The sequence below is a fragment of the Anarrhichthys ocellatus genome, unplaced genomic scaffold (genome assembly GCF_004355925.1).
Source record: "Anarrhichthys ocellatus isolate YVR2014 unplaced genomic scaffold, GSC_Weel_1.0 scaffold13, whole genome shotgun sequence".
Taxonomy (NCBI): Eukaryota; Metazoa; Chordata; class Actinopteri; order Perciformes; family Anarhichadidae; genus Anarrhichthys; species Anarrhichthys ocellatus.
The window spans coordinates 8580534-8596824 of NW_022280043.1; the positions used below are offsets into that span (position 1 = coordinate 8580534).

At 42.6% G+C, this 16291-nt stretch overlaps 1 protein-coding gene across 2 annotated transcripts in view; it reads right to left on the reverse strand.

Annotated features, from left to right (window-relative positions):
- Positions 1-16291, reverse strand: part of LOC116386438 (mannosyl-oligosaccharide 1,2-alpha-mannosidase IA) — a 166495-nt gene that overhangs the window by 14916 nt on the left and 135288 nt on the right. For both annotated transcript variants that reach the window (XM_031852645.1, XM_031852646.1), the window contains exon 5: positions 3597-3691. In XM_031852645.1, coding sequence (XP_031708505.1) covers positions 3597-3691 — 95 coding nt within the window. The remainder of the gene's footprint in view (positions 1-3596; positions 3692-16291) is intronic.

Consider the following 16291-nt stretch of genomic DNA (forward strand, 5'->3'; position numbering starts at 1 on the left):
ACTGTCGCCATCTTGGTTTTTGTAACCAAAAGTGACACAAAACGATGGAGCTAAGTACAACCGACTGTTGAATAAAACATTTGTATGCGACAAAAAAGGTAACAATTACATTTCATGAACTGAAAACACTTTAAAGCTGTAAGACGAAAACACAAACAACTCCCAGACCAGATAATGCGGCGGCAGCGACCTGTCAATCACAGTAAGCCCGCCCTAAAGTCTACCCTGCTTTATGGCTATTTTACTCTAAATGGGACCACTATTTACTAAATGAACGTCATGCTGTATTGAAGACTTGAAACTATAGAGATTGAGACCACAGACATAATATTTTCTGAGGTAATAAATCAAGTGAGGAGTAGAGTCATGACTTCTATACAATCAAGCTTCTTTTGCAACCAGAGGAGTCGCCCCCTGAAGGCCATTAGAAAGAATGCAAGTTTAAGGCACTTCGGCATTGCACTTACTTTTCAGACCCGGAGGTTGCCGCCTTCGTTAACCTCAACTTGAAACTTTCCAAGTTATGTGATTTCACTGTGTAGCGACGGCTTAAAAAAGTTACCCAGACACTATGAACATCAAGGTCAGACACATATTATACCCTTCAGTTTTATTTCCTCAAGTCAGTGTGGGTAATATTACTCTGCAAATCTAATTCTCAGTTAATGTGCGGTCTCTGAGACGGTGCACTAATGCACGGCCGTGATTACTTGAGGCAGAATGTACCAGCAGAATGGCTTTACATATCCTCTAATAGATGCTGGAGACATCCGGTAATGAATTGAACAGAATTTGTAAGAAGGGAACACGTTGGAGGGAGATAAAAAAAAAAAAAAAGGTGGGTGGTGGGTGGTGTGTGAGTCAAAGAGTGTGCCGCTCTGATGAATGCATCCATTAAAAGTTTGGGGGCTACATCATTAGTAGCTCTGGCTCGAGTCACATCTGATTCGTCCTTTAAGAAGAATCAATCTGAGAATCAAAGCGGAGCTGCAGGGTAGCAGGTGGTGTGCTTATGTGTGTTTGGAGCGGTGGAGGAGATGGGAGCACTCATTAATCTTTTCACCCCTTTAACAAACACACGCTCACACTCTTCCAAAGCTGTCAGACATATAACGAGGTGTAGGAAAATAATTTTAAAAAATGCAAAAATCAATAACGCATGTCACGCATAATATGTTGGGGAAATTGGCATTTTTGTGCATCGTAACAGAAGAGCTAAAATAATTCAAGGGTTCAAGGACTTTTTAGCAATAGCAGTAGAACATGCCAACATTCAATCTTCTTTTGAATTGTTTTCTTTATTTTTAGGGGGCTGTGTATTATAGTATATACACACATGTTGCCACAGTATAAATAGTTTATTTATTCCTGCACATTGAAAAGCTTTTCCCATAGAACGCAGGTTGAGTGAAGTCTAATGAAGAAGCACAGTTACCATCAGCCAAAAAGTAGATCTAAAACTAATAAATAGTGTCATCAATGATTAAGCAGCTGATTATTTTCTTGATAAATCATTTCATTTCAAAATGGCTTTTGTCTAACAAACAGTCCAAAACCTTAAAGTTCCCCTGCAGGCACGCTTTAAAATTGTAAAAATAAATACTATGCTGTGATTAATATTTAATTTAATATGGTTTTCCCACAAAAAATGCAAAAAAATAAATAAAACTCTGACAAGCTGCTGGAAGTATATATCTACTCTTTCTCCCTCATTGAGAAATTCTGGGTCTGGCCTCTCCCTGTCCAGCACCGCTGCTGAGGCTAGGTTGAGCAGGTGTGGTCGCAGAGCTCTGCAAACAGCGGACAATCTCTCCGTTAGAAATTTAAGAAAATCTGTTTACTGTCAAATAAAAAAAATAAACTCAGAAACCCTCAGAATTAAGAAACATGAACGTTTGGAAAAAAAACACTTCTAATTGCTTAGTTAATTTTTTCAGTACTTAAAAAAAGAGATCTGGTTTCATCTTGTTGCCATCGGATGTATTGTACCAGATGAAGCACAGACCTAAAAGACACCTGCAGATGTTTGACGAATCACAACAACACAAACATGCAGGAAAAGACTCATAACACAAAGTAATGCACAAGAGTCCTTCACTTATATAAGAAGATACTTCCCATATGGAGACAAAAGCACAGGCTGTGCAGCAGAACTGAACCCCCCTGTGTGCAGACTGCCTGCTTGTGTTCTGTTACACATTGCATATGCTCATCTCAAGTGACGTGTGTGTATGTGTGTGTGTGTGTGTGTGTGTGTATGTATATAGAGTGCATATGCTTGTTTGTGTGTCTGCACAACACGTTGCTGCGTGCACCCCACATGACCGCAGTATGGGCACCCTGGTGCCTCCTGCCCATCTGTACCACAGGCCCATGTTGGTGATGTAGCAGGAATTAACTGTAGAAAAAGGTAATTAAATCTGCCAGCAGCTGTCCAGCTTGGCTGGCAAGTGGTAGCAGGTGGATGACAGAGGCTGCCAGGAAGTATTTTATAAAATAAGATTAGGCAATGAGAGGATAAACTGGAGGATTCACAGGAATCTTAAAAACAGAGGAACAAAAAGGAGTTTGACAGTTTAAATCAGGCTAAATAACTTCCAAAAAAATCAAACATGGCTTTATGAGTGTAATATTTTAGATCCAGGACACTTCATCAAATGAATCATTAAGTGAACTTTTTTGGGCTGCTGCTCATGCATGAAACCGAGGTAAAGTCAGGCTGTGGGTATGTCAGCTAGCGATGCTAATTTGACTGTCACAGTCACTGACACAGAGCTGTTATCAGCATCACTTTGTCAGATGTTCCTGTCTCACTCTAAAATTGTTAAATCAGAAAACAAGAAGCACACTGCACATCGCCACTCTCGCTTAAGAGAATCAAACCCAGTTCCAAACACGGAGAGATTCATGGTCAAATGTTCCAAAATGAAAATAGCTTGATGTGTTGCGTGACCGCGGCGTTAATAAGATTGTGTCGGTAAATATTTTTGATTAGAAAGGTAATGGGTTGGAACAGATTAAAAATTAAAACAACTCATTTAAATACAAGCAAATATTATTCATGTGATCCTCCAATGTACTTATGAACAGAGATTAGTTCTTATCCAAATATTATGGTCAGTGTAAAGCTCAGCCTGCAGCTGTGGCATTGTCAACAAACAGAGACTGTGGACCTGTCTGTTAGAAGTATTCTTTTCATAATGTTCTTTTCTTAACGTCATCTCTGAGAAAATTTGGAGTCATTTCTGAAAATTCACGTTGAGCTGAATTTTGTTATGAAACTACAGCTGAGTAGGAGACGAATCTACTTTCTTCTTTTAGAAGATGAAAGTTTACATTATGTATCATGACTGAAAGTTAAAATTCAGTGTTGCTGTGTGTAACTTAACTGAGGATTCAGAGGAAGGTTGAATACAATAGTAGCTGATTTCGTAGTACTTCACATCTCAATTCAGACTCGGCTCACGTTTTTTTTTTTGAATCAAGACGAATGAACTGCATGTGCACTGATTAATGCCAGCCAGCGTGATATCTTGATATCGTCCTTTATCAGGGATGGAGGACTTTTGGAGGTGAAGGCTGCTGCTGAGACTCACCTCCCCAGGTTAATGACTCCTCGGGGGATTCCTGTTGGCGTGTTGAAGGCAGGCAGCAGCTTCTCTCCCAGTTCCATTACTTTGCTTTTGTACATCTGGAAAATACAGAAAGAGGCAACCTGGTAAATATCCAAACAACACACGTTCGACATGTGCAGACAGACACATATAGATATTACAAAGAGAAAAACTGTCGTCCTCTCAGCCAAGCTTAAAAAAAGAAAAATCAGTCACAGGCTAGGAATCACAGGCCCGCACACGTTTCCTGTCCAAAGCTAATTATGTGAAACGTAAGGCCTGCAACAACAGAACTCCAGCAGGATTAAAAGCAATCTCATCGATGCAATCTACAACAGTCCATTTAAAACCGCTCTTCCTCCGCGTCTCTATCTCCACTGGGCCAGACTCCCTGAGGCCGAGGCTGAGGCAAAGTTAATGTATCTTCTTGAGCTGCATTATCAGTCACCAACTCTCCATTAACCAGTGGGACCAATGTTTGAAAGAAAATAAAGAAAAAGAAATTGAAGACAGTTGAGAAAGATATTGAAACCCTGACAAAGGAAGAGACGTCTGAGGAGACAAAAGGTAGCAGAGCAGAAGCGAGAGGAAAAGGGGAGATTCATGCTAGAGACTAGAAAGCCTTGGAGACGAGAGAGAGAGAGAGAGAGCGGAGGGGAGAAAGTGATTGAGAAGAGACAGACGTGTTATACGGAGGGAAAACAGAGTCAGGACAAAGGGCAGCCAGAAAGAGAGTTTGAGAGCGTGGCAGCAGTGTGGAGCAGTGACTCAGCAGAAATATTGAGGAAGACGAAGAGAAAACAAATTGCAATCAGATGGGTACAAACCACTGGCATCCACTGTTGCACTTTACATGTTTTTACCATGTAAAGTGCCTTTGATTACCTTTTAAAGAGCTTTTTGAGAGCTTTTTGTCAACGTTTCACACCTTAATACATAACTAGTATTTGCAGACATTTCAAAAACCTTTCAAACATCATGTGCATAGACTATTCGGAAGCATCACACTCTTGTGCTTATCATGCATATTTCACAGCCGGTAGCCGGCAGCGTGCTCTTTAAACCTACCCATGAGCCTTTGCATGAAACTCTCACGCATGTTGTTGGAGATATGAGTGAGCAACGACGGACGGCTTTACAAAAACACTGCATCACATAGTTGGAAAGTAAATAAATCAGATGATTGAATGAAGGAACAAACGAGACTGGATGTTGAATTGACAACCGCAGTTTCCAAATTGCATTTTTCAAAAGGGCCAGGGTTTCATGCCGGCTGGTGAGTCAGATATTCTCACAGACTCCGTCAGAAGATGTTTTCTGTTGCACAGGCCGAAAGCTTACCCGACAAATAACAAGATCTTCCATTACAGTCAAACTGCTCCCTTAAAGCAGGAAATACTCGACTAAATAAGACAATCAAAGTTTGGAAAAGACACCTTGAGTGTTTATTCATCAGTCGAACCCAGCTAGTGTGCTTCATCAGGTGTGTTGTGCTGTTATTGAAATCACTCCATTTGCTCTATAGTGCATTATATTTATTTGAGTGGGAAATGTGTCCACTATATAGTTCTTCTCCAAACAAAAAACAACAATGGATCAATAAGTATTAACTACGTATTGCCTGTGTAGCCAAATCCTGATTTATCTTAATCTTATTCTGCATAGACCTGCATTGTTGCCTAAAAATATATAAAAACACAGTGAGCCACATCTTTGCACTGGGTTACATCTTCCTTCATTATCATCAACACGGCTACAGCAGTTTATTTGTGTGTCGAGCCCACATACACATTCCAGCTTCAGTATATAATACCTGGAGCACTAGTTCTCAGTAAATGTAGTATTTATGTCTGTCTGAGGAACGTTGAGAGGCGTGTCTGTGCGCTGATTTTAATACTTGAGACATCCTGATGGTAACAACACCGCCGATACTTTCTGCTTCCGCAATAAACTCTTAACAACCAGCCTGCTGGTGCTTTGAGTGTATTTATAATAGTACGTTGTATATCACATGGTGTGAAGTATTTGCAGAATAACAGCACTTTTACTTGGGTACCCACCTCTTGTGACACAGACATGTCAATCACGGCTTTTTTCACCACGAATAATAAAGAAACATTTGTTTCCACCACATTATATGTGCCTTTCTGAATAACGGATTTGGGTACATCCCCCCCATATGGAAGAGCGCATAGGGGCCATTTTCTCGGGTTTGTTTGTTCCCTGAGGCGAGGATTGAGAGGTTTTACTTTTAAACAGAAGTGGCAGACCTAGAAATGTTTCTCAGAGTGTTTCTCCACTGGCCTCTGACGATGTTAGCCATGGGAGAGATGACTGCATGCCCGACGCGCGTCTTCAGCGGTTAAGAGCTGATGGAGAGACCATTTGTGTCCAGCCTCCTTTCCCCCATCCGACAGGGAATTCCAACTGAAAGGGGAGAGAGCGACCTGTCGGCTGTCACATCGGATCAATGTTTCTCTTTGCTGAGTTCCACCATTCTGCCATCTTATCAGAGGCAGCAAAGTAAAACAAAACAAAAAAGAAAAGATATATATGAAACTAAACTCGAATTTTCTTGATGGCTTTGTGTTGTTGGACGGATGGGTAGGCGGTGCAAACACAGAGTGTAATTGCAATAGCACTTCAGTAATAAAGCTCACGTGTTGGAGGAGGCTCTCAGTGTGGCACGAGGGAGCAGCAGTGTGTCAGGGAAGACAGATTTATGAACACGGCCCTTAATGTAGCTTGTATGCTGCGTACAGTAAATCACAGAGCAGATGCCAGCCAAAGGGGTTTTGCTATAATTAATCAAGTAATTCATAAACAGGCAAACAAGAATAAATGAGTGCAATATAATGTGCTGCCCCTGCTTCTTGACGCGAGTGTCTGGGTGTTATATATCCGAGAAAGAATGTGTGTGTGTGTCCGTTTCATTTAAAAGTGCACGATCACACAGTGAAATTTGAAATGATGCAAACCCAGCACATAAGTAAAAGATAGTCTGTGTGTGTGTGCTTGTTTTGAACAAAGTGTGTCTGCTTTGAATCTGTGTGTGTGAGTGTGTGTGTGCTCGAGCAGCAGCGGCGGTTGTAGAAAGGACCGATGAGGAGAGATGGGACCAGGCGGAGGGTCATTAGTGCTGCTTTTGATAAAATAGAGAGCCAGGGGACTCGAGAGGGAGTGTACACAAACACACGCATTAGGCTGAGGCTGCTCTGTATTATTCTGGCAGAATTAACGAGTGGCTGTGTGCTGCCACCCTGCTTGAATCACACTACTTTTTGACAGGCGGCTCTAGACAGACACAAAAAAAGATACGGATGCACTTTCCCTCCTAACATCTAAAACTAACACCACCTTACTTTGAGAAATATGTAACAGAAGAGTTGAAACAGAAAGTGTCGGCGATGTTGTTACCATCAGGATGTTTCATCGTAAGTATTAAAACCAGTATACATACAGACACACCTCTATCCTTTCTATCTTTTCATGGTATTTCTTGACAATGTGCTGTGATTCATCTTTAAAGATAAGGGAGGTGATGGTGAATATTAAGTGTCTTGCTCACAAAGGTTGTATTTGACGACTCCTCATGATTCTTGGCTTGACAAACATTCTATTGTTTCTCACCAGCTTTTCCTTTATTCCTCGAGTCTGATTAGACAGTTGACGGACACGGAGAATGTATAATGTGGCAATAAAATTGCGAACTGTGCGACTAGCTGCTGATGTTTTTTTTAGCAGCCAGCGGAGAGCTTCATCAGCTGCACAAATCCGTCGTTCACAGTGTCACTGATTCGAGGTAAAAATGTGGGCTTTAAATACAAGAACAAAGCCTTATCTTTTGCACCCGTCACCCTCTCCTCTTTATTCACGTTACTCAAATGTACGTAAGAGACAAAGAAAGCTGGAAACCTGATCTGCTGAAGCTGAGAAATGGAGCAGAGCCACGTAACACGTATCTCCAGTTCGAAGACAAATTCCATCGCAGCTTCTGAGGACTGCTTGTGGTTTCCTTGATTATGTCCTCTATTTCTGAGACCAAAGCACATGAAGAGTGCATGCATAATGATGTCTTTTTACAAGTTCGGTGCAGCGACCAGTTGCCTCTGTGAACAGAGTTTATTTGAAGTCATTTCAGGTGTCTGTGCTCCAAAAATAACGACTAAATCTAAAAACTCAGCGGGTGACATTTTGAGAATCTTCTGATGTCGCCTGGCTTAGAAAATAGGCGTTTTTCTTTAGACCACAGATAAATAATTCCTATTTGGCAGCAGATCTGCGAACTAGCCTCTTCTGCCACCATCACTATCTCAAAACAACATGCAAGTCCACAGCAATGACGAACGCCAGGACAGCTTGATCGATCTATAAAGCAGCTAAAAGGCAGCAGAGTCTGACAGCTCAGTGCACACAGGAAGAAAAACTTCTGCCCGACTGTTGTGTCATTCATAGACCCAAAGAAAGCTCGTGACGACATCGATCACCTGTGGATGGGACACAGACAAAGACTGAAAAGATGGATTATCTCAAGATGGATTATCTTTTATTTAAGTTGTTGATATTTGTGCCATCACTCTGAGGGGAGAGGCAGAATATTAAAAGACAACTTCCTAAAGGTGACATCTTAAAATATCTTGTGCTGTCCAACCAACAATCCGAAAAGTATTCAGTTTACTTTCACATAAGACAAACTGACTTACTGACATCATCCCCGGGTATGATGTGAAGGCTCAGCGTATCTGTTTTATATGAAAAATATTACACTATATTACATCTATTTAATATTTTGTACATTATTATATTATACAGGCCTATTAATGTTCATATAACACTGCAAAGACCTCTGGCTATGGTGCAAATGGGTCTCCATGCTGTGTAGTGAGATGAGCCGCCTGGATTTGCATCCAAAATGCTGTCAAAACTTTCCTTTGTAATTGCCGACGCAGCCTTCAGGAGGCAGAAATAAATTCTGACAAATACAAAAAACTATATAGAATAAATAAAGCAGATAAAGCAGGGAACATTTGAAAAATATCACGTTCACTTAAACTTTCAGTTGGCTTAAATACATTTTGCTGCTCTCCGTCCACGGCAGTACATCGCTTTGCTCCTGTGTCGGTACTGCTTCCTGTTTTTCACAACTGGGGGCCTGCTGACCACCATTTACTGTCGTTAATACACCGACTATGGATAAGTACCTCATGCAACACCACTTCATAACAACCAAACTATCCCTTTAAGTAACAGATGCAGATACAGTGCTCAAACTCGTACTAAAAGAGGCGCCATTTGCAAACTCTCAAGTGAAAACGCTTATAAAACTTTGCGTTTCACTCATCATAACTTAAACTGTCCACCAGCGGGAGGAGCATGTCTGCACTCTGTGGGTGTATGTTTGATGCATTGTTATATCTGAAAAATATAATTTTAATGGTTGGAGTTTAAACTGTGCCCACACCCACGAACACACACATTCATGCTAAAACATGGTTTAACGGCTGCTGCTGGCTGACTTTGTTTGAGGGATGTTCTGCTGAGGCCATAATAAGATGCTCATTTTCTCAGTACAACTGGAACAAAAAGTAAATTCTTTATAAGCAGCAGCTGCACCTGGTTTGTTTAGCTTCTCTCCCAGCGGCATTGACCATTATTGGGATCCTTTACTTTCCTCTGTATCTCCATGGGCCTCTCGGGGGAATGAAGGGAATATTCAAAAAGGAAACAGATACACTTCAGGTATCTCAAACGCTGGTGTAGTCACCGCAGATTGGAAGGAATATTACAAGTATCGGCTTCAATCATCCTCCCCAACATTTCCACCCTTTCAGCCGGATGTGACAAGACTGACAGGAGGAGACCTTTTCTTGCACATTGATTTCGTTCTTCATTTCACAAGCTGCTGGTGCGAGCCGACTGTGAAGCAGAGGTCCACAGGTCGCAGCGCGTTCACTCGACTACGGTTCAACAAGTCTGTGAACAACATTGTTGCCTTTGAGCAAGCTTTATCCTGCATCCTGGAATATTCAGCTACAGATGGCGGCTGTGTTGAGGCGCATCAGTGGTGTTTAAAATTCATGTTAAATATTAAAAGTTAACAAAGTCACTCTTCTCCTCGAACAATTACTATAACCAAAAATAAGGCTAGGTAATTAAAAAAATGTTACTCCATCCACGTCGTTGATTTCTTTGCTGATCTGAATTCTATTCTATTTTATCCGACTAAGCCGTAATGTTTCAAAGTCTCAATCGGCAGAGCTGGCAGAGTGACGTAGAGGTCTTGAACACTGTCTGCAAACTTGCAGCAGGCAGTCCCACGTCAGCCTGATGTCGGAGACGAAAAGTACTCTGCATAATTTATGCAGCATAGCATTGGCTGAGAGCGAGCAGGGCGAACGTGCTAAAGCAGATCCAATAAATTAGACATGAGGACTTCTCGGAAAAACAAACGCAGCAGTGAAATGGGAGTAGCCACCAAAGCCCAAATTGAAAAACAAACAAGTGGCGGCTGCTCAATCAAGCCCCCGCTGGAAAGGAGCGGCTCTAAATTAGTCCACATTACAGCTATATTGTTAAGCAATGTTCATCAGCTTTAAACGTTCTTCTCTCAAGCACATGACTTACTACCCCTCCCTTTGACCCACTGAGCTGGGCTTGAACAAATCATTTCACAGTTTGCTGACACTGTATAACACAGCAGACATAGTTGCCGTTATTCCTTTCCATCTAATGATGCAATTATATTGCATATATAGTCTCTGCCTTGTGCTTCAGCTCTCCATCTTACCCAGAGCCTTATTACGGAGTATGAAAACACACCATCATATCTGCCCTGTGTGTGTGTGTGTGTGTAAATGCCGGGGTAAAAATACATTTCCTGCCGCACAGGATTATGGATGCTTGTGAAGATGCGGGTGATTGGTTGTTGTAAACATAAATAGCCATTATTGGTATGTTTTAACTCCGATATGTTCTTTCCATATTACAGGGTAGCCACCGAGTGGCACTGTATGCTTCATTTCATTTTTTTTCCGTGGGGAATGAGGCGATGCTGTTTTTCATCCAAAGATGATTTGTTGTGTGCAATTTTATTGCAATACCATGCCTGCATGCAATGAAAGAAGGAGAGGGGGGGGAGGATCCAGAGGGAAGAGCTAATCCGACCCATGTTCCACTGTTTAGAAAAATACTGGGGCACCCCATTATAAAATCGTGTTAAATTCGTGGAGCAATCTCTGAGCTGCCTGTCACAGCAAATCACGGCGAGCCATTGTCATTCTACACAACTTGAGAGATAATGTTGGCACACTGGACCTCGTCAGCTACCCCCTGAGCCACAAGCTCTCAACGCTCCACACAGGACAAATAAAAGCGATTTCTTGTCACATAACTACACTCTTATACTTGTTTGCATTTATGGATGTCATACAAGATCATCCATTTCTCCGTAGCAACAGACCAGACGGACCTAGTGACCCATTAATAATTCAACTTACAATTTGCCTGCTGCCATAGCCTCTCTGCCATCATTACTGCTGACGAAGAACAGGAAGAAGTGGAGCATTGGTTGCAGAGGATGTCAGGTCCAGTTCTCATTAGGACCATGACAGAGTCTCCCAGGCCTGGTGTAGGCGGACAACTCCGCCAGACGGAAGAACTAAGAGGTACCTTCCTGTGTGGGCACCGGCAGACAATACTCCCAGAGAAATCTGAGAGGTCTTGTATGAGAGAAAAACTGTCTGAGACGGTCTGTTACATGCAAATGGCTGAGACATTGCAAGACAGTGTGGGTGATGGATTGAAGTTTTCACACATACTTTTTTTATATCCTGCCAGCAACTTGCAATCATACACAAAACCTAAAACTTTGAAGCCCAGCTAGATTCACCCAGATGCTCCTCAACACAAAAAGTCCACAAAGAAGTAGAGTGGATTACAAGTTTGTCCTTAGGGAGGTGCTAGAGCGCAGGCCATGCGGCCACTAAACTCTAAATGTTTGACCGGCTTGAGGACATGACGGTACACAGCAAATTACATGGAAAATCCACATACTGTATGGTTGAGATATCTTCTGAGCATTTTGAGGAAGAGGAACGCTCGTTGGTATGTCTGAGATGGAAAAAGGTTTGTACATTTTATGGTAAATTTGTAAAAGTGGCTGGATCTTGCGTGTCATGAACCAAAGTATTGGGCAAGTTGAAATTTCACCTAATGATTTCACTACATGAATGGTCGGGATCAACGTTTTTACAATTCATCCTCTGGGAACAGTGACAGTCTGCACATTTTGTGCCAATCCATCAACTAGATGTTGAGATATTTTACAGAATGAGTGAAAAACTGGGACTGGTGGAGCTAGAAAAAAGTCAGAAGATCACCAAAATCATGAGGGTTTGCATTTATACAATATTTAGAGAGTTATTTTAGTCTGGACCAAAGAGGTGGACCGACCACAGACGGACATTGCCTTTCGTAGAGCTAAAAGTGAAGATGTAAGATGTTGCTCTGGACTAAAGACGGACCACCCGAGACAATCATTCTCAGGCTGATTACAAAGAAGCACTGCCGTTCTGCAGCGCAAATAATTACCAAGGTGCGAACAAGTGTACAGAAAAGAAAATCTTTTGAATTCATCCGTACGAAAAGGTCCACACCAATGCTGGACATTAAATGTAATTGCAAATACCTGTTGTTCATTATCCAAAAGAGATAAACATGATCTGCAAGAAAAGAGCCAGCAGATTGTACGAGAGTGGTAATGAGATAGCAGGAACACAATGCAGTTGGGGGGGGGGGGGGGGGGAGAGATAAAGTGCAGAAGATAAAGCCATCTCAGCCACAGTGGGAGAGACAAAGAGAAGGAGAGAGATAGAGAATGACAGGTGGTTCATGTCTAAATCTTTGACTGGGATGAGAGGAGGCAAGTCAAAAATGGGGAAGATCAGATTTGGGTTATCTGTGTGGCCTAGCATGCATCTGCCGTTCAGTTTGCGATACGAGCAACTTGTTTGTGGAGTGAAAGAGCGGGAGAGAGAGATAAATGGGGCTTCTTTAAAAGCTCCCGATGGCAGAGCAGGGCTTCAAAGCATCGCCTGCTTCATCAAAGACTCGACTCAGTGGAGGATATGGCCACTGTGACGCCGTGCATGTGGGGGAGCGACCGTGAGTGTGTGAAAGCGAGAGAGAGACAGATGTTTGCTTGAGAATGTGTTTGTGTCCTCTTCATCTGCAGATTATATAACATGCTTTCAGAGACTTATGTTTATGGCGTGAATCCTTCATTGGGGGCTTCTGCAGGAGGTTTTTGTGTTGTCAGCGGCTAAGAGGAGGGTGCTGAAGAGGCACAGCCAAGCGACGTCCAACGGTGCTGAAAAACGAAGCCAACGCGGAAGTTTCAAGAACTGCAGTTTTCTCAAAGGGCCATTTGAGGCTGGTCAATGCCAATAGACCTCCCTTTAACTTTACAGCAGAAATAAACCTACACGTTATGCTTCATTAAGGGCATGGCTGGTTTGACAACCCACATCCTTTTTGAATTAGCTGGAAGTTAGGCTGTGTCGTCACTGTTCTGATGGCGATGGCTGGAGCCACCCACTTTGAGCTTCACAACGGCTCTCCAGAAACCTCTGTGACGTCATGGAGACCACGTCCATGTCTCATAGTCTCTGGGTACAGCGGTGGAAGCAGAGTGCACTCGGGAGGCTACAGACGTGCAGTCAGATGTGTCAGCCCATGCTGTCATATAACTCCACCGTGTCTTTGGAGTAAAGTCGCTGCCATGAATGACAAAAACCCTGTGTAATCTATCTTCCTTAAAAAGTCTACATAATCATCAAGCCTCCATAGAGCCTGTGAAGAAAAGGCAATTCAGCTTAACACAGTGCACAGTCTGCGAAGCGTAGATAACCGCCATTCAGACCCACCGACATTTCACTGCTTTTCCTAGAAAATTGAAATGAGTAAGACACTCCAAAAACTCAATTTCATGAGTTCTGCAAAAGGGTTGAGCACAAAGGCAGCAGCTCACTTGTTAAAATGATAGACATGTAATGTCGTATATTTTAAAAGGAGGACAATAATTTGATAAAGGAACAAGGTCAAACTGGATTCTTCTCAATTAAAATTGGGGGATATGATAAAGGCATTACCTCAGTTAAAAAACTATTTGAGATGGTAATATACACAATTATACTGTACATTTGTCAATGCATGTTTGATCCGTCTCACACACGAGAGTGGGAGTCGTAACAAAGGTGTTACGGTGCTGCAGAGCTCATCTGGAAATGCAGAGACGGTAGTTCGATGGTGTTTTTTTTTTGGCACATAAATTAAGCTCTGCCTGCACTCTTTCAGACACGACAGTAATGTCAGAAAAATGTGGTAGACAAGGACTGATCTGTAGGGGTCACATTCAGCTTCAATTTCAGGCAATTTGACCTTAAAACTAATACAAAAACAGGCACCAAACACAAATTCCATTAATAAAAGAGCAGTTTTCAATCTTTGCAACCTTGTTTTCTATTCCCCCTACCTGTGCAATGAGAACATGTTTTATGACATTTACCTTGGCCTCCCACATTACACCACGTGCTTTCACATCTGACGTCGATGGTGTGATAACGCTGAGGGTTTTTTTCCACCACAGAAGAGAAAATTGTGTCCACCTACTACAAGCCTTGCCGGTACATGGTTTTTTGTGAATTCAGACATATGAATTATTGTAAAAATCACATTTCGACAACAAGCCGCTTGGTCAACAAGGTGGTTTACTGAGTGCAGGGAACTCAAGACTGTCATTCTGCTACGAGGCCTGAGGTTGAACGTACTCAAGTGTCCTTGAGTGAGACAATGAATCTCTGTCAGCTGTTCGGTTGCTGTTGTTGATCTTCTGCTCTGAGGAGCAAAATGCCGAAATCCCTGCAGGCTACAGTACAGAAATACAAAGCACTGTGTACGTAAACTCTCTGAAAACACATCGACCATAGACGTGCCTTCAGGCTTTTGTCAGCATCTGCTTAACAGCGCTACACAAAGGCATTAGTGATGACATGCCATTTTGCCAGTGATCTAAAATGCTAGTTGCAAGCCGATATCAAAATCATACCCTTAGGTATATGAGGCATACGCCACAATATTCCTCTCGATCCTCCACGAGCATTATGATGTATCCTCTTGATTCTCTCAGCACCGCCCTCCATCGGTTTAGGCTATCATCCTCTCTGAGTCTACCTCGGGGACCTACTTAGATGGCAATGCATTCTCCTCTCCGATTGGCCTGGCAGGCTTCCTGTTGCCGTGTACCATGCTGTTGCCATGGTTTTGGCTGGAGCTGCGCTGCAGTTTTCGCTAGCTCCATCTGTCTTGGGTGTCAGCGCCGCGGTGCAAAACGCTATGATTCCACTCATTTTCTCACCGGGGGGTGGCATCCATCCTGCTGCCTCCTCCTCCTCTGTCTCCGCACTGGCTCACATCAACACAATTCCAGACTCAAGTTCAGACGCACTGCTCGACAGTAAAGGGGATTGCTGTTTGGGTTTGGACATGCTTCATCAATTTGAAGGCAAAATAATGTTAGGAAAGCTGAACAGATTCGCTTCACTCCTGCCAAAAGACCCAGGTGCAGGATCCAAGCACCGTGAGTGACAAAAAAAAACAAATAAATACTGTGGAGCTATTCTAAGCCCAAAGAGAAAACAGGTCACTCGTATGAGGAAAAAAATGTTAAACCGTCTTAAATTTCATAATCAAACTACTGCTGCACATTTCTACACTCCAGTTTCCTTTCATTCCCTATATTTTTTCCATCACTGCATACTTTCTACATTGTTTTTATCTGTAAAATTGGAAGGTTTGGACATGTAGTGCCTGAACAATTCAAGTTTGACTATATCAGAAAATAGCAGGGGTGACCTGGACAGTCCTGGTTAACAATGGTGCGGTATTGACTGTGTGCCCACTGAGGCAATGCCAGAGCAGAGGCATGCTTGAGGGCATCTGGCTTGTAGCTTTTTCCACCTGAGATTAGCACCTGTAATACTGTGGTCACTGGCCCTTCGCCATTTCTCCCAGAACAAGCCAATAATGTTCGGTCGAGGTTTTTTGTCCTCGGGGTGTTGTTGATTTTGCACAAATCAAGAGAAATGCAGTCAGACCACTAACTAGGAAAAAATAAATTGCACTGCACCGGCTGAAAAGAGAGACAGATGCAGGCATGACCAACAACGTAAACAAACATGAATCATTCTGACACTCTTCTCCGTAAGAGCAGTGCTTGGAGTTTTGACCTATCACAAGAGCAGGGATATCTTTGGGCTGAAGACGCTGGGCTGAACATTCTTTAAAGATGGTGAGTAATGGTGTCTGATATTCCCCGGACCCCTCCATGTGCGAGGCCCCGGGGTCATCTGAGGGATCTCTATCCTGCCACAAATGTCACAGCTCATAGATATTGCATGGGCCTCTCTGCCTTTTGATGCTAATTAAATGGTACTGCTCACCAAGCGCCAGGATGAAGAGGAATTGCAGGAGAGGAAGGGAAGGAGTGTGAAGATGGAGGGGGAAAGGGAAAGATAAAGAGAAATGTTTACATGAGAGAAAGGACCACATCTAATTGTGTTTCTCTGTGTCTACGCTCTTTTCATTTCATGCTCCATTGTGAAGCACTTTGTAAAGTCTGC